The sequence below is a fragment of the Mustela nigripes genome, chromosome 5 (assembly GCF_022355385.1).
Source record: "Mustela nigripes isolate SB6536 chromosome 5, MUSNIG.SB6536, whole genome shotgun sequence".
NCBI lineage: Eukaryota > Metazoa > Chordata > Mammalia > Carnivora > Mustelidae > Mustela > Mustela nigripes.
The window spans coordinates 466,096-490,233 of NC_081561.1; the positions used below are offsets into that span (position 1 = coordinate 466,096).

Here is a 24,138-nt window from a genome sequence, read left to right on the forward strand (position 1 = left end):
GAAGTTCCTCACCATTAAACTGGACTTACAAGAAATGGTAAAGGGCATTCTTTAAGCAGAAAAGGACATAACTGGAAGATTTTGAAAGAAAGTAATTTCACTGGCAAAAGTAAACATACACAGTTAAGGTAGTAGCTCAATTACTTATAAAGAAATAGCAAAATCAATTATATCTAAAAAATAAGTCAAGGGATTCACAAAATAAAAAGATGTAAAATAGGATATCATATACATAAAATGTAGAGGTGAAGAGTAAAAATATAGCGCTTTTAGAATATATTTGTACTCAAGTGACCATCAACTTAATATATAGTGCTATACACTTAAAATGTGGTATCTGAAAAATAGTGTTATATATGAAGTTTATGATAACCACAAACCAAAACCATGTGATACAAAAGGAGAGAGAGAGAAAAAAAAGTCACTATAACACTAGAGAAAGCCATCAATCACAAGGGAAGAGAAGAGGAGAAGAAAGGAACAGAGAACTACAAAAACAACCAGAAAACAATGATCAAAATGGTAATAAGTACATTCCTATCATTATCTTAAGTGTAAATGGCCACATTTAAAAGGGTAGTACAGGCAGAAATGGGATCAGGAGGTATACAAACCAATGGGAGGGTCCACAGGAAGAAGCAATGTTGTGGAGCATGGACAGGGGTAAAGAGTGGACGCCATGCTGGGCTCTTTAGGCATAGAGGGCATGCACTGGGAAGGGGAAATCCCTGTTTAAAAAAAGCACCTGTCTTCTGGAGTTTTTACCATCAGTGAGACTTAACATCTCAAACTTTAAAACCCAGCTGGCTCGGCACTGGGAGAGCTGGGAGGGAGAGAGGAAACTGAATCCCTACCCTTAAAGAGATAGTATAACAAACAGCACTGCTGAGATACAGCCTAGAAGCAGCAGTTGAAAAATACCTACGATATATGGGAAGGAGATTTATTTAATGATCTTAGAGACTATGCTGGATGAGCAGGGATCTTTGGGAGACTTCTTTAACCATGAAAGAGCTGGCAATACCATTTCCCTCCCCATGTCCCAGTCTAAATACACAGACACCTGTAGAAGCAGCATAGTGCCAACACTCTCCACCTATCCTGGTAACAGCATACCAGGCATTCTCCTCCTAACCAGCAGGCCTTGGTAATTTTTCCAAGCGGCTACAGATCCCTTCATGCAAGGACCAGTGAGACAGAAAATTAACAAGGAAACAGTCACTTTGAAAGACACATTGAACCAGATGGAGCTAACAGATATATTCAGAACATTCCATCCTAAAATAGTAGAATATAAATTCTTTTCAAGTGCTCATGGAACATCCTCCAGAAAAGATCATATATTAGGGCACAAAACAAATCTCAATAAATTTGAAATGACTGAAGTCATACCATGCATCTTTTCTGACAATGCTATGAAACTAGAAATCAACCACATGAAAAAAATCTAGATAGAACACAAACACATGGAGGTTAAATAACATGTGACTAAACAATGAATGGGTCAACCAAGAATTCAAAAAGGAAATAAAAAAGCTTATGGAGACAAATGAAAACGAAAACTTAACAGTCTAAAAACTTTAGGATATTGTAAAAGCTGTTCTAAAAGGGAAGTTTATAGCAAGACCTACTTCAAAATCAAGAAAAACCTCAAAATAAACCACCTAAAATTATACCTAAAGAAGGTAGAACAAGCAAAACCCAAATCAGCAGAAAGAAAGAGATAAAGAAGATCAGATACATATGAAATAGAAAATAAAAACACAACAGAACAGATCAATGAAACAAGGAGCTGGTTCTTTGAAATGATTATGAAAACTGATAATCCTTTAGCCAGACTCATAAAAAGAGACAGAGAGAGAGATGGAGAGGGAGAGAGAGGATTCAAATAAACAATATCAGAAATAAGAGTAGAAATAACAACCAACACCACAGAAATACAAAGGATTATAAGAGAATACAAAATTATATGCCAACAAATTGGGCAGTCTAAAAGAAATGGATAAATCCCTAGAAATGGTGTAACCTCCTAAAACAGAACTAGGAAGAAACAGAAAATTTGAACAGACCAGTTAACAGCAAACAAATTGAATCAGTAATCAAAAAATTCCCAAAAAACAAAAATCCAGGATCAGATGGATTCACAGATGAATTCTACAAAACCTTTAAAGAATAGTTAATATCTACTCTTCTCAAATTATTCCAAAAACAGAAGAGGAGGAAGGCTTCCAAATTCATTTTATAAGGCCAGCATTACTCTGATATCAAAACTAGATAAAGATATTACAAAAAGGAGAACTATAGGCCAGTATCTTTGATGAACATAGATGCAAAATTCCTCAACAAAATGCTAGCAAACTGATTACAACAATAATTAAAAAAAATCATTCAACACGATCAAGTGGGATTTTTTCTTGGAATGCAAGGGGTTCAATGTTCTCAAATCAGTGTGACACCTTATCAACGAGAAAGTATAAAAGTCATATGATCATTTTAGTAGATGCAGAAAAAGCAGTTGACAGTGTATAATATCCCTTCATGATAAAAACCCTCAACAGACTAGTTTAGAGGGAACATACCTCAATATAATAAAGACCATGTATAACAAATGCACAGCTAAGATTATATTCAGTGGTGGAAAATGAAGCTTTTCCATTAAGGTTGAGAACAAGATAAGGGTATCTATTCTTACCTCTAAAAGCCCTAGCCATAGCAATTAGAAATTGAAAGGAAGTAAAAATCACCCAAATTGGTCAGAATGGAGAAAGACTTTCACTATCTGCAGATGATGTGATACTATACATAGAAAATCCAAAAAAACACTACCAAAAGAAGTTGCTGTGGCTTATTTCAGTGAGGTGAACTTATATTCTCCTCTAGGATTTTAATAGATTCCTGCCTCACGTTGAGGTCTTTTATCCATTTCAAGTTTATCTTTGTGTATGGTGTAAGAGGTCAAGTTTCATTCTTCTATACATAGCTGTCCAATTTTCCAGCACCATTTATTAAAGAGACTGTCTTTTTTCCCACTGGGTATTTTTTTCTTGCTCTGTTGAAGATTATTTGACCATAGAGTTGAGGGTCCATATCTGGGCTCTCTGCTCTGTTCCACTGGTCTATGTGTCTGTTTTTGTGCCAGGACCATGCTGTCTTGGTGATCATAAAGCTTGAAATCAGGCAATGTGATGCCCCCAGTTTTGTTTTTCTTTTTCAACATTTCCTTAGCAATTCGGGGTCTTTTCTGGTTCCATACAAATTTTAGGACTGTTTGTTCCAGCACTTTGAAAAATGCCGGTGGAATTTTGATCGGGATGGCATTGAAAGTATAGATTGCTCTAGGCAGTACAGATGTTTTAACAATGTTTATTCCATGAGCATGGAATGCTCTTCCATCTTTTAGTGTCTTCTTCAATTTCTTTCATGAGTGTTCTGTAGTTTCTCAAGTACAGATCCTTAACCTACCCTAAAGATACAGATATAGTGATAAGAAGGGCCTTATGTACCTCAATGTTCTTTTTTTTTTTTTTTTAAGATTTTATTTATTTATTTGACAGAGAGAGATCACAAGCAGACAGAGAGGCAGGCAAAGAGGGAGATAGAGGGAAGCAGGCTCCCTGCTGAGATCATGACCTGAGCCGAAGGCAGCGGCTTAATCCACTGAGCCACCCAGGTGCCCCACAATGTTCTTAATAGCAATGGCTAAAATCACCAAATTGTGGAAAGGGCCAAGATGCCCTTCAACAGAAGAACAGATAAAGATATGGTCCAAATATACAAGGGAATATTATGCCTCCATTAGAAAGGATGAATACCCAACTTTTGTATCAACATGGACAGGAGTGGAGGAGATTATGCTGAGTGAAATAAGTTAAGCAGAGAGCGTCAATTATTATATGGTTTCACTTAATTGTGGAGCTTAAGGAATAAGATGGAGGACATTAGGAGAAGGAAGGGAAAAGTGAATTGGGGGAAATCGGAGGGGGAGACGAACCATGGGAGACTCTGAAAAACAAACTGAGGGTTTCGGAGGGGAAAGGGGTGGAGGCTTAGGTGAGCCTGGTGAAGGATATTAAGGAGAGCGCGTATTGCATGGAGCACTGAGAGTGGTGCATAAACAATGAATCTTAGAACGCTGAAAAGAAAAAAAAAAAACTACCAAAAAACTACCAGAACTGAGAAAGGAATTCAGACTATCTATATGCAGCCAACAAGAAACTCAGTTCAGACCTAAGAACACATAGAGATTGAAAGTAAAGGGGTGGCAAAAGATATTCCATGCAAATGGTAGCCAATTTAAAAGGAAAAAAAAGCTGAGGTAGCAATACTTACATCAGACAAAAAAGACTGGACAGAAAGGAGAATAGGAGATAAACAACATGCTACTAAAAAACCATGGGTCAGTGAATAAATCAAAGAGAAAAATTAAAAAAAAAACTAAAGATAAATGAAAACATAATGGCTCAAAATCTTTGGGACACATCAAAACTAGTTCTAAGAAGGAAGTTGATAACAATCAAGAAACAAAAATTTCAGATAAACAATGTAACCTCACAACTACAGGAATTACAAAACAAAAGAGTAAATAAAGCTTAATTTTAGTAGAAAAGTGATAATATAAGATCAGAGTGGAAAATATGAATGAAGACTAAAAAAATAAAAAAGCAAACAATAGAAAAGATCAATGAAACTAAGAGCAGTTTCTTTAAAAAGATGAACAACATGGAGAACCCCTAACAGACTCATCAAGAAAACAAAGAGAGAGGACTCAAATAAATGAATCAGAAATAAAAGATGAGAAGTTAAAACTGACACACAGAAATACACAGGATTGTAAGAAACTACTACAAAAAATTCCATGTGAAATAACGGGACAATCTACAAGAAAGATTTCCTAGAAACATATAATCTTCCAAGACAGAATCAGGAAGAAATAAATAATTTGAATGGAATGATTACTTATAGTGCAACTGAACCAGTGACCCAAAAACTCTCAACAAGCAAAAGTTGAGGACTAGACAGTGTCACAGTTGAATTCTACCAAATTTTGGAAGAATTACTATCTACTCAAACTATTTCCCCCCAAAAAATGATGAAGAAGGAATTCTTCCAAATTCATTCTAGAGACCAGTAAGAGACTACTAAACAAAAATTATAATATTACAAAAATACCAATACTACTGATGAACCACAGATGAAAAAAATCCTCAACAAAGTACCAGCAAACTGAATTCAACAGCACATATAAAGGATCATTTGCCACAATCATGAGGAATTTATTCCAGGGATGCAATGATGATTCAATATATGCAAATCAATGTGATACACCACATTAACCAAGTGAAAAATAAAAATCATACGATCATTGCAATAGATCCAACTGACAAAATTCAATACCCATTCATGATAAAAATTCAACAAAGTGGGTTTAGAAGGAATGTATTTCAACACCAAAAGGCCATGTATAAAAAAAACCCATTATTATGGTCACACTCATAATAAAAAGCTGAAAATTTTTCCTTTAAAATAAGGAATTACACAAGGATATCTACTCTCACCACCTTTACTCAACATAGAACTGGAAGTCCTAGCCACAGCAATCACAAGAAAAAAAAAAAGACATCCAAGTTTTGTTAAGGAAAAAGTAAACTGTCACTATTTGCAGATGACATGATACTAAACATAGAAAACCCTCAAGACTCCACACACACACAAAAATATTAGATGAATTCAGTGAAGTTGCAGAACACAAAATTAATGTACAGAAATCTGTTGCACTTCTATACACTAATAAAGTGGCAAAATTTTTTTTAAAATCCCATTTATAATTGCACAAAAAATAATAAAATACATAGCAATAAACCTAACCAGTGTACTCTGAAAACTATAAAACACTGATGAAAGAAACTGAAGCTGACACAAACAAATGGAATAGCTCATTGATTAGAAGAGTTAAAATGTCCATATTACTCAAAGAAAGCTATAGATTCTGGGTAATCCCTATCAAAATTTCAATGGCATTTTCCACAGAATTAGAACAAATAATCCTAAAATTTGTATGGAACCACAAAAGACCCCAAATAGCCAAAGCAATCTTGAGAAAGAAGAACAAGCTATAGGTATCACAACCCCAGATTTCAAGACATATTATAAAACTACAATAATCAAAACAATATGGTCCTGCCACAGAAACAGACACAAAGATCGAGGGAACAGAATTGAGAGCCCGGAAATATACCCATACTTATGGTCTCTTAATTATCACAAAGGAGGCAAAAATACATAATGCAAAAAAAAAAAAAAAAGGAAAAAACCAGTCTCTTCAATAAACGCTCTTAGGAAAACTGGATAATCACATGAACAAGAATGAAACTGGATCACTCCCATCTACTACACACAAAATAAACTCAAAATGGATTAAAGATCGGGGCACCTAGGTGGCTCAGCATCTGAATCTTGATTTTAGCTTAGGTCATGATCTCAGAGTCATGGGACTGAATCCCATGTCAGGTTCCGTACTCAGTGGAGAGTCTGCTTGAGATTCTCTCCCTCTCCTTCTGCCCCCCTCCACTTGCGCATGCTCGTTCTCTCCCTTCGTCTCTCTCTCTCTCAAATAAATCAATCTTTTAAAAAATGGATTAAAGACCCAAATGTGAGACTTGAACCATGCAACTCCTAACAGAAAACATAGGCAGAGGGCACCTGGGTGGCTCAATTGGTTAAATATCTGCTTTAGGCTCAGGTCATGATCCCAGGGCATGAGATTGAGCCCCACGTAAGGCTCCCTGCTCAGTGGGGGATGATTCTCTCTCTGCCCCCCATACTCAGGCTCTCTCTTTCTCAAATAAATAAATAAACTTTTAAAAAAAAAAAAAAAAAAGCACAAGCAGTATCCTCTTAGACATCAGCCTTAGCAGAATTTTTCTGCATCTATCTCCTCAAGGAAGGGTACCAAAACCAAAAATAAACAACTGGGACTATATCAAACTAAAAAGCTTTTGGAAACCATCAACAAAACAAAAAGGCAACTAACTTACTGAAGGTAAGAAGATACTTGCAAATGGTAACATCCACTATAGGGTTGTATCCAAACTATATAAAGAACTTGTACAACTCAACACCAAACAAACAAACAAACAAAACCCACAAATAATCCAATTAAAAGGACAGAGGACCTCAATAGACATTCCTTCTAAGATGCCACAGAGATGGCCAAGACATATACGAAAAGACGTTCAATATCACTTATCATCAGGGAAATGCAAATCAGAACCACAATGAAATATCACCTCACACGTAAGAATGGCTAGTTCAAAAATATAAGAAATAACAAATGCTGGTGAGGATGTAGAGAAAGGGAACATTTGTGCACTATTAGCTGAAATGTAAATTGGTACAGCCACTAGAAAAAAAATATGAAGATTCCTCAAAAAATTAAACATAAATACCATATGACCCAGTAATTCCATTTCTGGGTATTCACCTGAAGAAAACAAAAACACTGAACATGAAACAAAAACATGGAAAAATATATGCACCTCTATGTTTACTGCAGCATTATTTACAATAGCCAAGGTATGGAAACATCCCAAGTGTCCATAAAAATATGAATGGATAAAGAAGATACAGCATATATATCCATGGAATTATTACTCAGACACAGAAAGAAAAAGATCTTGCCATTTGCAACAACATGGACAAACTTAGAGGGTATTATGCTAAGTGAAATAGATCAGATAGAAAAAGCAAATATATTATTTCATTTACATATGGAATCTAAGAAACAAAACAAACAAAAACAGAAGAAGACTCATAGATACACAGAACAAACTGGTGGTTATCAAAGGGGAGGTGGCAAAAACAGATGAAGGGGATTAAGAGGAACAAACTTCCAGTTATAAAATAAGTACATCATAGTGATGAAAAGTTCAGGATAAGGAATACAGTCAATAATATTTTATTAACTTTGGTGGCAGATGGTAACTAAATTTACTTTGTGAGCATAATGTATAGAATTGCTGAGTAACTATGTTGTATACCTGAAACTAATATTGTATGACAACTATATGTCAATAAAAAATTAATAATTAAAAATCAGTCAATTACTTTATGTATATAAAATGTTTAAATTCATTTGTTAAATATGTATAAGGAATATATATAAATTTGTATCCTTTTTAGATAGAAAAATGCTAAAATCAAGTTTAAGTAAAAATTTAAAGAAACATTTTTTAAAATTTAATCTATTTTGAAGATGTGAAATTTCATGTGTATTTTTGCAAATGGGGAATAATAATATTCTTAATTTAGCTAAAATTTATCAAATGCAAATACTCAGAGCTCTTAATAACTATGGATAGTAGAAAAATTAAACAATCAGTTAGGTGACTCAGAACTAACCAGAATAACCTTTCCTGACATATACACAAATAAAGAGGTGACAGCAATTTAAATATCCAACTGTCAGGTTGAAAAAGCATAGCTATGGCTCTAACGGATATCTCCTCTTGAATCATGAAATTAATCAACTGGATTTTTTTTTAAATTACTACATACAGTATCGGAAACTAAATTTATTGCTAACTACAGTAATAAGTAATCAGTTATCTATATGATTTGCAAAATTCAGTTTTTCAAGATGAAAACTCTAAAGATAATACTAAAGTTGTTAATTGAAATTATTTTGGAAGATTAATAGTCAAACTATTTTGGTCGCTCACTTTACATGAGGTCTCAACTTAAGTCAATTTTAAACAACTCACAATCACTATATGACTATGCAAGACTAAGGTTCAGTTAGTGATCATGAAGACAAAACTACACAAAGAACAGAACTAAAAACAGTTCATAAAAGTGAAACGAACACTGACAATTTCTAAGTGTTTTTGGAATCTGAGAAGGAGTAAGTCAATTGCTGACAGTGCAGTGCCATGTGCCCTCTGTTCTTGAAAGAATGTTTATCTTTAAAAAAATAATAATAAAAGATAAAAAGCCTTATCACTAATGTCATGTGGCCAGTAGAATATTAATTTTCTGTTAAAAAATTATCCAGAGGACACAAACCTTTATTACTCACATCAATGACTTACACTAGTTCAATTTCATGACTGAGAAAATATGAAGATAATAGAGAAGAAACTTTGAGTACCTTAAATAAATACTACAAAGAGAGGACCTGGATACTCTGAATCACTGAATCACCTAATTAGATGAAATTGGAATAAAAAACTCCTAATAGCCTGGCACTGCCATTCCCATACTCCTTGCTCTCTCAGAACTCCTCACTGAGGCCATGTTCTAGGATCCACCAGGGAGTAACAATGACCAGCAATCACAGCCTCTGAAGTAATGACATATGGAATGCACAGTTCAAACCCATGTTGTTCAAGGGTCAAATGTATAACATCAGAAGTGGCTTCAGTGAGAATAGTCTCAATGGCGAGGGCCGGTGAAAGTAGACTTCTCAGGGTGAGACATCAAGTGACACAGTAACAGAGATAGCACTAGCAAGGAATCTTCAAGGAAGACAACTTTTTAAAAGCTGGGTTGCAAAGAGAAGAGTGATGGGGAGTTTTTGTGGGGATTGTGATTTATAGTTAGGGCAACCACACTGCCAGTTTAGTGCTCAATGTCCTAGCCTTACCCCCAGATTCTCAAGAGGTTATAAATAATTTAGTTATCTTAAGATGGTTGAAATCTAGAAAATTAGAACCACAAGTAGTAAGTGATAATTATATTCAAGGCACTGAGTCAGATGTTATGAGGACACAAATAACTGAAACCATCTGTCAGCAAGATGCTTAAAACTGCGATGTACATGAATGTGTGCATGTGTATATGTGTGTGTATGTGTTTGCACATGCATGGCCTGCCACATAACAACTCCTTTATTTCTGAATATCTGGGATTGCTAAACTACTTCCACAAAAGTTTGCTACAGCAAAAGTGAGACTTTTGTTTTCCCATGAGATAATTTACACACACACACACACACACACACACACACACACACACGGAAGTACCCCAAGTAAGAAAGGAAAAGTGGTCACTGGATACCATTCCTCTCAGCCATCTTAGACAGAAGGTGGTGGCAGGCCAACCAAGAGAGAAGCAGAAATCAGGCTGGTCCAAAGAGCTCTTTTAGTCTAGTTCATCTAAGACTGGGGAGAAAGGACAGGGCAATGACATTTAGCTCACCAGCGGTGGGCTAAGAACAGTAGGGGCAAAATCTAAGTATTGTGCATTAATACCTTTAGTAGAAAATAAAGAGATTTTATTGAAAACCCTTTTTATATCTATCTCTTGGAATTCCGAAACTTTCAGTCACTGCTCTATAAAAATACTTACATAATTTGAAGTCTATGAATGTGAAAAGAAATCGTTACACATTTTTAAAAATTCTCCCAAATTGGGGCAATAAAAAAACAGGTGACAGGTTACAAAAAACATGTATATTATATATGTACTAAATATGTATATTATATGCATGCACATATACATATAATGTGTATATTATATATGTATTAACATGTATATCATATATACATATGTGTATATATAATATACATACTTGGTACGCATATATAATATACATATTTTACATTTTATATTTTACATTTATATATACATATAATATACACACATATATATAACATACATATATAATGTATATGTACCTGAGAATTATAAGAGAGGTTAAAGGTGTAATTCAGAAAAACAAAACAAAACAAACAATCCTGTTAGGGCTGATGTGAGGAAGACTTGCCAGAAAAACCACTCCTTTCAGAGATGGACCCTGAAGCATGCACAGGCCAGTCAGGGAAGTGATGACTGGGCACTGAAGACACGAGCAGAGGCATCAGTGGAAGCTATAAAGGGGTCGTTGTTGCAGTTACTAAACAAATATTTACTGAGCAGGCATTATATATCAAGTAGTTTAGATATTGAAGACACAGAATGTAAAAGGCAAAATTTTCTGTTCATGAATTTACAAATTTCTGATGAACTCTTCTGGCGGCAATTTCTCACCTGACCTGATTAAGGATACTGAGTATCACTCCTAGTCTAAGTATTCATGTTTCCCTGCAGAAATCCTTGCTAGAAATGTAACATAATATACGGCACATGCGTTGTATCTTTCCAAAATCCAAAATACTGCAATTCCAAAAGTCATCTGGGCTCAAGAGTTTTGAAAAAGGGACTGTAGATCAAAAGTTCCAGATGCTGTTGACTGATGATCTTGAGGATGATAATTTATTGTTAAAAGTCATGTTTTTTTATAAACATATATTTTGTTTAATCACTTAAAATGGTAATGAACCCACAAAACTATGACCTCATGGATTTAGCTTTAATAAGTTCAACCAGTATAAAGGCCAGTGCTAGAACCAGATGTATAGCATTTTCCCTTGTAAATAATTATTTTACATATAAAATGAATACTTTTTACAGGTTAAATTTAAAACACCATGACAACTGTCCATTGTCCATATCATTTCTCCAGGCTGGTGGCTGGTATGGTGACATTTAAGTTTAAGACCTAATGACAAAAGGGAGTCAATCCTATAAGATAAGAAGAACTACCACCTAAGAAAAGGAGAAAAAAAAGGTTTGAAGAGGTAAGGTGGAAGGAAATGGAAAGTTTGGGCAACAAAAAGGCTCACTGTGCTAAAATGTAGCTGGAGAGAGGCCTTGGTGTACACTTGTGAGTGGTGGGCAAAGCGCCAGGGCACCAGGCTAGGGCCTGCCATGTACTGCATTGCACATTTTACTGTAAGTTTAATGGGAAGATATTGCAAGGATTTAAAGATACTAATAGGATCTGATTTAAACGTTCAAAGGATATATTTGGGATATGAACTATAACCCAGTTTGGACACAGTAAAGTACGTATATAGAGAAGTAACAGAATTTAAGGAAAAAAGATTAATTATGGACACGTGGGTAGAAAGCCTCGGGTGACTATAATGGCTGTGATTTCAGAAAATAAAATACCTGTGGTCACATACAATATCCTTAATTTCATGATTCTTGTTTTTAGTTTTGACTCATGGCGTTACTATATTGTTACCACTTAAAGTGAACACTACACAATAAAAACCCAAAGGTGTTTAACGATTAAACAATTTTATCACCACCTAATAAAAGCATTACATAATTTCAAAAGATGTTTAAAGCAATTAGGTAAAAGAATGATGATTAACTCAAACTTCTTAACAATTCACTAGTACATCTACATATATATATCCAAAAAGAATCTGTCTTACATAAACACACCATTTCTATATAAGACCACTTTTAGATAAAAATGTTATTAGGGAGCTTGGTTCTATGTATTTCACTCTATTTCATACAAAGGAATAACTACCTGACGCATCAAAAAGTTTGATTCAGCAAGCAATACTTATTTTTAAAATATATATTATGAAGTGATTTAAGTGACTTTCATTTGATGTCACGAGATAATACTGGAACTGTGTCAGTCATCCTTCTGTGGTTCAATTTTCTTTGCTAAATTACTGTAATAATCATACTCCTACGTATTTTTCTTCTATCCTTCACCTTGTCAGCATTAATAATTAGGTCTTATAAAGAAATGACCAAATTTCTTACATAAATTTTTTGATGATAGTCACAAAGTCATTGTACAAAACTGTCACTCACAGTCTATTCTATCTACATAATAGGGACACATCCTGGGAAGCAAATATGTATTACTAAAATGATTGAATATTATATGGTATAATTAATTATTTTCTGGCATTTAAGAGTAATTTTAAGCCTGAGGTATGAATAATAAAAAGCACACTATATTCCAAACTATCAAAAATGGGTTTAAGCTAGTAAAAAGTTAAAATCAAACTAATGGGGAAAATATGAATAAAAATAAAAGCATTTTAAGAATACACTGATTGATAAAATTCATATTTATAACTCTAGATGTGCTGGACAGTTACTTAAAACCATTTACCTGTTGGAGGCAGGCAGTCTTTCCAATCAAAATAGCCTGCATAAATTCCAGGTTCCAATGAGCCAACGATAGGATCTGCTTTCAACTCAATGTAATTTTCAAAGAGTCTTTGGTCTAATTCTTTCAATGAAGCCATGCTAACCTATAAACACATAATAAAGAATAACTATGACTTTTTTAATCTGAGCATGAGGGAAAAGTAAAATAATATAAATACTTCAGCATATTTTAAATATACTTATGAATTTTCCTACAGAAAAAAAACATGATTTCTATTTTATTTATTTTTCAATAACAAAGACCACCCTCTTAACACAGGTTATTTAATATGAATTAATCTTCATACATGGACTATACACAGAAAGTTCAGCCCACATGAACTGTGAGTTCCTGTTGGTAGTGAAAGTAGAACAAGATGAGGTACCTTCCTGGTCTCACTGGGACTCAAGAGGCCAAGAGTTAGAGTAGGTGGGCAGAGTCGTAAATTTGGGAATAAAGAGTCTATGGGCTCAGGGCCCTCTGCAGTGGACTACTGGTGATGTGTCTGCTTCTATGTCATATAGTGTAGTATCTGTAAAAAGGAATATTTGTCATGCAGTGAAATTCAGCTGTAGAAAAGACAAGCAACAACTTGACTTAGAAAAATAATGAAAACCTTTAAGGAGACTAATGTACGATATAAAACAAGACTTAGGGAGAACACACGTGACTTACTTTCTTTTTTTTTTTTAAGATTTTATTTATTTATTTGACAGACAGAGATCACAAGTAGGCAGAGAAGGAGGCAGAGAGAGAGAGAGAGAGAGAGGACGAAGCAGGCTCCCTGCTGAGCAGAGAGCCCGATGTCCAGCTCTATCCCAGCACCTGGGATTGTGACCGGAGTTTTAGGCAGAGGCTTAACCCACTGAGCCACCCGGGCACCCTTACATACGACTTTCAAAGCTAACCAATGAGTAGTTTAACTGGAGGAACCAGTGGTCACTATGGAGATTGAAGTTAAGTACAATAAGTACTTCAAGGCACAGAGTAAAAAAAGAGCCCAGGACCTGATGGATTCTCTGGGGGAATTCTACCAAACATTCAAAGAAAAAATAATACCTATTCTCCTGAAGCTGTTTCAAAAAACAGAGCAAAAGAAAAACTTCCAGACTCTTTTTATGAAGCCAGCATTAACTTGATCCCCAAACCAGGCAAAGACTCCACCAAAAGAAAAGAGAATTTCAGCCCATTATCCCTGATGAATACGAATGCCAAGATTCTCAACAAGATCCTAGCTAACTGGATCCAACAGTACATTAAAAAGATTATCCACGATGACCAGGTGGGATTTATCCATGGGATGCAGGAGTGGTTCAACATTCGCAAATCAATCAATGTGCTAGAATAAATAAGAGAATAGAGAAGAACCACATGGTCTTCTCAATACATGCAGAAAAAGCATTCGATAAGATACAGCATCTGTTCCTGATTAAAACCCTTCAAAGTATAGGAATAGAGGGAACACTCCTCAACTTCATAAAATCTATCTATGAAAAACCCACAGCAAATATCATCCTCAATGGGGAAAAGCTGACAGCCTTCCTTTGAGATCAGGAACATGACAAGGATGCCCACTCTTGCCTCTCTTGTTCAACATAGTACTAGAAGTCCTAAGAACAGCAATCAGACAACAGAAAGAAATAAAAGGTATTCAAATTGGCAAAGGAGAGGTCAAACTCTCTTCACAGATGACATGATACTTTATATGGAAAACCAAAACTACTAGAACTCACACAGTAATCCAGTAATGTGACAGAATACAAAATCAATGCACAGAAATCAGCTGGTTTTTTTTTATACATTAACAATGAAAAGACATAAAGGGAAATTAGAGAATCGATTCCATTTACTACAGCACCAAGACCCATAGGATACCTGGGAATAAACCTAATCAAAGAGGTAAAGGATCTACCTCAAGAATCTATAAGGATCTATACTCAAGAACTACTGAGCACTCATGAAAGAAATTGAAGAAGACACAAAAAGTTGGAAGAGCATTCCATGTTCATGAATTAGAAGAATAAACATTGTTAAAATGTCTATGCTGCCTAGAGTAATCTATAATTTCAATGCCATTCTGATCAAAATTCCACCGGCTTTTTCAAGAAGCTGGAACAAAAATTTGTATGGAACCAGAAGAGTTCCCGAATTGCTAAGGAAATGTTGAAAAAGAAAAACAAAACTGGGGGAAAAACAAAACTGGGGGCATCACGTTTCCTGATTTCAAGCTTTACTACAAAGCTGTGATCATCAAGACAGCAAGGTACTGGCACAAAAATAGACTCGATGGGACAGAGTAGAGAGCCCAGATATGGACCCTCAACTCTATGGTCAACTAATCTTTGACAAAGCATGAAAAAATATACAGTGGAAAAGACGGGCCTTTGCAATAAATGGTGCTGGGAAGATTGGACAGCTATGTGTAGAAGAATGTAACTCGACCATTCTCTTACACCATACACAAAGATAAAACTCGAAATGGATAAAAGACCTCAATGTGAGGCACGAATCTCTCAAAATCCTAAAGAAGCACATAGGCAGTAACCTCTTTGACATCGGCCATAGCAACTTCTTTCAAGATATGTCTCCAAAGGCAAAGGAAACAAAAGCAAAAATGAACTTTTGGGACTTCATCAAGATCAAAAGCTTCTGCACAGCGAAGTTAACAGTCAACAAAAACAAAGAGGCAACCCACGGAATGGGAGAAGATATTTGCAAATGACAGTACAGACAATGGGCTGATATCACAGATCTATAAAGAACTCTTCAAATTCAACACACACAAAAGAATAATTACATCAAGAAATGGGCAAAACATGAATAGACACTTCTCCAAAGAAGACATACAAATGGCTAACAGACACATGAAAAAATGTTCATCATCATTAGCCATCAGGGAGATTCAAATCAAAACCACATTGAGATACCACCTTACACCAGTTAGAATGGCCAAAATTAACAAAACAGGAAACAACATGTGTTGGAGAAGTTGTGGAGAAAGGGGATCCCTCATACACTGTTGGTGGGAATGCAAGTTGGTGCAGCCACTTTGGAAAACAGTGTGGAGATTCCTTAATAAATTAAAAATAGAGTTTCCCTATGACCCTGCAATTGCACTCCTGGGTATTTACCCCAAAGATACAAATGTAGTGAAAAGAAGGGCCATCTGTACCCCAATGTTCATAGCAGCAATGGCCACAGTTGCCGAACTTTGGAAAGAGCCAAGATACCCTTCAATGGATGAATGGATAAAGAAGATATGGTCCATATATACAATGGAGTATTATGCCTCCATTAGAAAGGATGAATACCCAACTTTTGTAGCAACATGGACGGGACTGGAAGAGATTATGCTGAGTGAAATAAGTGAAGTAGAGACAGTAAATTATCATATGGTTTCACTTATTTGTGGAGCATAAGGAATAACATGGAAGACATGGGGAGATGGAGAGAAGAAGTGAGTTGGGGGATATTGGAGGACAGACAAACCATGAGAGACTGTGGACTCTTAGAAACAAGCAGGGTTTTGGAGGGGAGGAAGATAGGGGGTTGGGTGAGCCTGGTGGTGGGTATTATGGAGAGCACGTATTACATGGAGCACTGAGTGTGGTGCATAAACAATGAATTCTGGAACACTGAAAATAAATTTAAAAAATATTTTATGTGTCATAAAAATGCATAAAGTATTATATTATGAGAAAAAAACCATAGAGAAATGAATTGAAAAGGCACTTCCAAACAGAAAATATCTGAATATGAGTAATATGTAAGAAAAAGGGCTTAACATCATTTAATCAGAGAAAGCCAATGAAAGCAACAGAATTGACTGAAATAAAAAAGAATGATATATTAAGTGTTCGTAAGGACAACATGGAGCAAATGGAATACTCATACATTGCTATACAATGAGAACTAAAATCAGATACCCACTCTGAAAAACAATTTAGAATTCCTAATTAACTTATTCCATGACAGCAATTACAAGATGAGAGAGTGCAAATGTCCATAAAAGACTTCCACGGCAACGTTCACAAGAAGTTTATTCATAAAAACCTTAAAGTGGGGCACCTGGGTGGCTCAGAGGGATGAGCGTGTGCCTTTGGCTCAGGTCATGATCTCAAAAGAGTACTAAGTTCCCTGCTCAGCGGGGAGACTGCTTCTGCCTCTCCCTCTGCCAGGTACTTTCCCTGCTTGTGCTCTCTTTCTCTGTTAAATAAATAAAATCTTAAAACAACAAAACAAAACAAAACCCTTAAACTGGAAACAATTCAACACCTGTTACAGTGAGATGATTAAACAAATTTGAGTTATCCAAATTCAGCTATAAAAGAAAATAAATTACTTACAGACACAACAATTTGGATGAATCTCAAAAATTAAGCTGGAGCAAAAGCAGCTAGACACAAAAGATTATTAACTGTACAGTTCCTTTTAACACAAAGTTAAAGAACAGACAAAACTAATGCATGCTGACAGAAGGGTGCCTACTGACTTGGAAGGGGGAATGAGGGAAATATATCTTGCTTTAGGTGTTGGATACTGGGATGTATATATGCATTAAAAGTCACTTATTTGTACACTGAAGATTAATGTTTTACTGTATATAATTCATACTCTATTTTTTTAAAAAATGGCTGAAAATAAGTAAATGGGCAGATAGATACTAGGCAAGTGAAAGAGAAAGGGGAGTAGCAGTTATTAATGTCTGACAAAGCAGAATTAAGGTCAACAGTACCTCATAAATTTTGTGTAGGAATTCAAAAAGATAATTTATGAGACTTAAATACAGTACATTTAAAGTACATCACAAATTCTCTCAGCTATCATTATTATGCTATTATTATTTATTTCAACATGCCCAATTTTCACTAGAACCCTGTTCATGATAGCTAATAAATACAGATGTTAGCTAAATTTACTTGACCCCTACTACCCAAGGATAACGTCTGTTCATCATTAAAGCACTATCTAATAGTGATGTATGAAAGTTAAATGAAAAGAAAAAAAAGACCTTAAAGGAAATCACAGTCTAATAGGAAAGAAAGGCAAGAAAACATTTATAAAACGTTCAAAGAACAAAGCTGTTAAGGGAGAGAGGGAGTGCTTATGGGGTACCTTTAAGGGTACTGGGAAAGGCTTTCTTTAAAAAAAAAAAAGAGGTGCCAATTTAGAAACAGATGTACTCACTAAATTCTTACATTTGAGAATTGAGGAGCACCTTTTAAAGTACTTCAAGTTGTTGGTAATAACTTACAGAAATACAGAATACATTAGGAGGTAGCATTTCAGATGCAGGGGAAAATAATGTTGGTAATAATCTGCCATTATATCATCTTAGGCAGCAATACACATATCAAAAGATATCCTGACAACATACAGCCTGACCTGTACAGCAGTAAGTGCACATGCCAGACACGTGCCGAAAAACACACACCTACATAGATGTCTTATTTCCACAATTTCTATATAGTTGTCTTCAACTCATTCAAAATAGTTAAAAAAATGATCATTAATTAATGTTCTAAATTTAAATTTTCTAATTTACTATTTTTAAAGCTTTTTGTTAAAAATCCTTCTTAAAAAGCATGTTTCTGAAAAAGAAAAAATAATTTTAAAAAAGTTAATTTCAGTTCAGAGATGACAGAAAGAATACAGTGAACTAAGTAATCTCTATAGAAACAAAATAATCAAATTACAATAAGAACATCACCTATCCAAGTGAATATGAATGACTAGATTCAGTTAAATTAATATACTTTAAAATTTTTTTACAAATGAGTGGTCAGACAAATGGCAAATTGACATTACTTTGTGTTACTAAAACACAACTTGTCAAATGTGGACAAAATAAATGCCAAGTAAATAATTAACTTTTAAAAATAAACTCTTAGCCCCTAGTAGAGGTGGCACTAATAAAAGAAAACAAAAACAGGAAAAAACAGGATATACTGTCACCCTGAAACAGAAAGACAATGTCTCTAGCACTTAGTGAGAGCCATTATTCCTTACTTCCCTCACCTTCCACTGTGATTCTAACCTGGTGACTTGTCACTAATCTTTATTATTCCTCAATCTTTTGTTTTTCGTGAATTTTTTATAATCAAGTTAACTGTCTCACATCCCACTATTGAGGCTTCTCATAACTGCTCCAATCGTCTTCTTAATAGTGAGTCTTTTGTTTGACTATAGATTGTATGCGATTTGGCCACCTACAAAAAACAATCCAAGGAGCATGGGAAATAACTTTCTCCCTCTGCCTGCCACTTTCCTTGCCACTGCCACCACCTCCTATACTGATGTTTGAAATTATACCATTCCAGAGCAAGTTAATCATTTTCCTTTACTTAGTGACAAAAACCAAGTTTCTGGGGGCGCCTGGGTGGCTCAGTGGGTTAAAACCTCTGCCTTCGGCTCAGGTCATGATCTCAGGGTCCAGGGATCCTGCCCGACATTAGGCTCTCTGCTCAGCAGGGAGCCTGCTTCTCCCTCTCTTTCTCTCTGCCTGCCTCTCTGCCTACTTGTGATCTCTGTCTGTCAAATAAATAAATAAAATCTTAAAAAAAAAAAAAACAAACAATACCCAACTTTTGTAGCAACATGGACGGGACTGGAAGAGATTATGCTGAGTGAAATCAGTCAAGCAGAGAGAGTCAATTATCATATGGTTTCACTTATTTGTGGAGCATAACAAATAGCATGGAGGACAAGGGGAGTTAGAGAGGAGAAGGGAGTTGGGGGAAATTGGAAGAGGAGGTGAACCATGAGAGACTATGGACTCTGAAAAACAATCTGAGGGTTTTGAAGGGGTGGGAGGTTGGGGGAACCAGGTGGTGGGTATTGGAGAGGGCATGGATTGCATGGAGCACTGGGTGTGGTGCAAAAACAATGAATCCTGTTATGCTGAAAATAAATTAAAAAAAATAATAAAAAATAAGTAAATAAAAATTTAAAAAAACCCCAAATTTCTGGAAATGAAAAACAACTGAAATAAAATGGCAATAGACAGCAAATTTCAACAAGATTAGATACAAATCAAGAAAAAGTCAAGGAGAATAGAGAGCTGAATGAATTATTCCGAATCACTAAAAGAATTAGAGATGGGTGGGGAAAACATGAACAAAAAATGTTAGAGACATGAACAGAGTGAGGTCTAACATATATCCCATAGGAGGTCTTGAAGGAGAGAAAAGAGTGAATAGAAAAGAATAAATATTTAAAGAGGTAATAGCTGAGATTTTCCAGACCTAATAAGGGTATCAATCAGTCAGGGAAAAAAGGCCAACAATATACACCAAGAGACACATCATAGGGGAACTATGAAATAGTAGAGACAAAGAAAACAAAAAATATCTAAAAGGCAGACAAATAAAGACTTATTACATATCTCTCAGTAAGTGACAAATTGAAGGCCAAAACACATAAAAGGAATGGATATAGAAGACTGAATAATAAAATTCACAAACTTGATCTAATGGTGTTTAAAACTGAAGGATGTGATATTTTCAAGCAAGGGAGAATATTTAAGAAACTCATCATGTATCAGTCTGAAAAGCAAGTCTCAGCAAAGTAAAAAACATGATATTCATTGACCTCATCAGCATAATTAAGTTAAAAATCTCTAACAAAGAGAAAACTAATTCCCAACATGGAAACTAATTGCTACCTACCCACCCACCCCCAATTTGGAAATTTAAAATCACACTCCTATATAGTTGTGTGTCAAAGAAAAACTCACAATTTTCTTTTTAAGATTTTATTTATTTATTTGACGGAGAGAGATCACAAGTAGGCAGAGAGGCAGGCAGAGAGAGAGAGAGGGAAGAAGGCTTCTCGCTGAGCAGAGAGCCCAATGTGGGACTCGATCCCAGGACCCTGAGATCATGACCTGAGCCGAAGGCAGCAGCTTAACCCACTGAGCCACCCAGGTGCCCCCAAAAAACTCACAATTAAAATGAGAAAATACAAAACAGAACAAATAAAATATGTTAATATGTGGGAAACCGCTAAAGAGTTAGAGGGACATTCATAACCTTGAATGTTTACATTAAAAAGGCAGAAAGGTTTGGAATCAATGATCTACATAAATAAAACAATTAAGCTAAGTGCTCAAATTACTGTGACAGGAAACAAGGACATACAGAGAGATGAGTAAAGCCAAAATTTGGTTCTTGAAAAGACTCTGATCAAGAAAAAAGACTGAAAATATTAAGTCTAGAAATAACCTCAGATGCAGTTGAAACAGATAATATGAAACTATTATAATACAACTTTATACCAATAAAATTAGAAATTTAGGCAAAATGGAGAAAGCCCAAGAAAAATACAGATTATTACAACTAACAAGAAGAAACAAAACTTGAATGGTTCTTTAACCATTAAAGAAATTGAACCAATAATTAAAAATCATCTCATAAAGAAAAAGCTAGAGAGTTCTTATAACTATTCAAAGAATAAACATTCGAATACTATATAAACTCATAGGAAGAAAAGAGGAATACAATTTTTTAATTCGTTTTACAAATTAGCATAAGCTACATGTAGCAACATGGATATATATCAAAAACAATATTGAGTAGAGAAAGCAAATCAGAGAAAAAAAATACATACCATATAATCCCATTTATGGTATTTTAAAAGTCAAAAACAGGTAATATTAAATAATGTATTGTTTATAAACCACAAAATGCAGAAGTGTCTGTCCATAAGGGAAAATGGATGATTCAGATGTGCAGGGCACAAACAGTCCTGGGAATATACTCCATTTCTTCAGCCTGGCAACAGGTGAACATGTGTTCATTTTTTGTTCTTCTATCTTATACCTATATAAGATTTAGTCCTTTGGAGAGATTAAAATATTTAATATTTTTATATTTGAAAAGAATTTATAATCTAGAAAAGAAGCGTACCAATATTAAACTAATCATGATACAATGTGTTAAGATGTTATTCTAGTGCTATAATATAAACAAGGTATCACAGGAATAAAGAAGAGGATTTGATCCATTTTGCAGTTTGGGAGAAAGAATGAGAAGTCTTTCCACGGGGTGAGACATCTATATCTGAGATAGGTAGATGATCAAGATTTTGTCAAGTTGAGGTTGAGGAAAAGGTATTCCAGACCCATAGAACAATACGAGCTACAGGTAAATATTCTTAAAATAGAGCTTGGTAAGCTGATGTTGAATGAATGTTTGTTGAAGTTCTAAAAGACCGGACAAATAATCCGAAATACTCAAGGAAAGATGAATAGCTAGATGATAGGGTATCGGTAAGTATAAAGGAGATGAATGGCATAAGACAAAGAAGTACAGGTCTAGGTTAAAACAATATGAACATTATCAGTCTAAGGAGTTTAGGTTTTATTCTTCAGTCAATGAGAAGACTGAAATGTGGGAAGGAGGAAGAATATAATCAGATCTGTATTTTTGAAACTCCATGGATATTTAAAGAGTGAAATTTAGAGCATAAGCAAAGCATCTGGAGGGAGGGTTCTGCAATAGCACAAGGATCAGATGATGAAAGAAAGCTGATCTTGGATAGGAAGAACAAATTAGGGAGGGAGAGAGAGAAGATTGTTCAGGGGTTGAACCATCCATTCCTAAGGAATGAGTCAAAGACAATTCCCAAGTCCCTGACTTGCTGACTCAGTGATTACTGACTAAGGCAGGAAACACAAAAAGCAAAGCTGATTTGGAGGAGGAAGAAGGAATAGGACTTTGGTTTGGGTAAGCTGCTCTGATATCCCAGTGGCAACTTCTAGTGGAGACGTCTGACAGGAAACAGATTTGCAGCCTAGGAATGAAATATAAGCTCAAGATACAGATTTGGAACTCATGGGCATCCATGATAAATGAAGCAGTGGGAATAAATGAGATCTCCTAAGGAAAAGGCATAGAATGTGAAGAGGAAACAAAGTACAAGTCCAAATGATAGAAACAGTACAAGGATGGTAAAAGACAATTACTTAAGTTGTTGAATTGTACCTGCTCAGGTTCAAGGTTTTTGATTTAGGACTCCACACAATATGGATGACCAACAGTCTTACTCACATATTGCCTACACCTTCCCAACTTTCCAAAGAGACTTATCTTGATGAAGTCCCAAAAGTTCATTTTCGCTTTTGTTTCCTTTGCCTTTGGAGACATGACTTGAAAGAAGTGGCTGTGGTAAATGCTGAAGCAGTTACTGTCTATGTTCTCCTCTAGGATTTTGATGGATTCCTGCCTCATGTTGAGTTAATGCCTTTCTCTCATCTCTGAAACAACCATTTCTCTGTGAATTCTTATATTCTTCCTTGCTTTGAGAAAGCTTTTCTGAATTACTTTCTGTATTGGGGAACCAATATTTTACTTTATAAACCATAAGGTCTTTGTGTCCTTCCTACTATATTACCTCTTTCTCTTTCTTTTTCCCCTTCCCATTCATACAAAGAACTTGAGGCAGTTAAATAGGGTCAAAACTAATATTTAGCAGACAGTTACACATCTGTCTCTAAACTACTGAACTCCAAAACACATTTATTTACAAATAATGTATTATATAAAAACAGCCTCTAAACAAAATATAGGAGAAGAGATGGGAAAAATAAAGTATAAAGAGATAATACAGTGAGGACTCAAAACTGTAGTCATTCACATCATATACTGAATTCAGATGATTTCAAATGAAACTTGAGAAATATATACAATTAAGCTAAAAATAATCAAATATGTAAAATATGGTATATACGTAGGTTCAGATGACACAAAAATCTTTAAAATTGATTGTTGTATGTAAAGATCTTTCCTGGACATGTGAAAAAAAAAGAAGCTGCCCTCTCCCCACCTACCGTGTCAAAATTTTTGAAAGAGATTTAGGTGCATAAAATAAAACATCAATCAAGAATTTAATGCCCAGGGGTGCCTGGGTGGCTCAGTGGGTTAAGTCTCTGCCTTCGGCTCAGGCCCACACATCGGCCTCTCTGCTCAGTGGGGAGCCTGCTTCTCCCTCTCTCTCTGCCTGCTTCTGCCTATTTGTGATCTCTCTTTGTCAAATAAATAAATAAAATCTTTAAAAAAAAAGGAATTTAATGCCCAACTTATTTAATGACTAAAGTCTCAAGTCAGTCAAAAATTTGCAACCATACAAACTCT

At 35.2% G+C, this 24,138-nt stretch overlaps 1 protein-coding gene across 5 annotated transcripts in view; it reads right to left on the reverse strand.

Annotated features, from left to right (window-relative positions):
* Positions 1–24,138, reverse strand: part of EXOC2 (exocyst complex component 2) — a 286,884-nt gene that overhangs the window by 56,901 nt on the left and 205,845 nt on the right. For all 5 annotated transcript variants that reach the window (XM_059399325.1, XM_059399328.1, XM_059399324.1 and 2 more), the window contains one exon: positions 12,968–13,109. In XM_059399325.1, the coding sequence (XP_059255308.1) occupies positions 12,968–13,109 (142 nt within the window). The remainder of the gene's footprint in view (positions 1–12,967; positions 13,110–24,138) is intronic.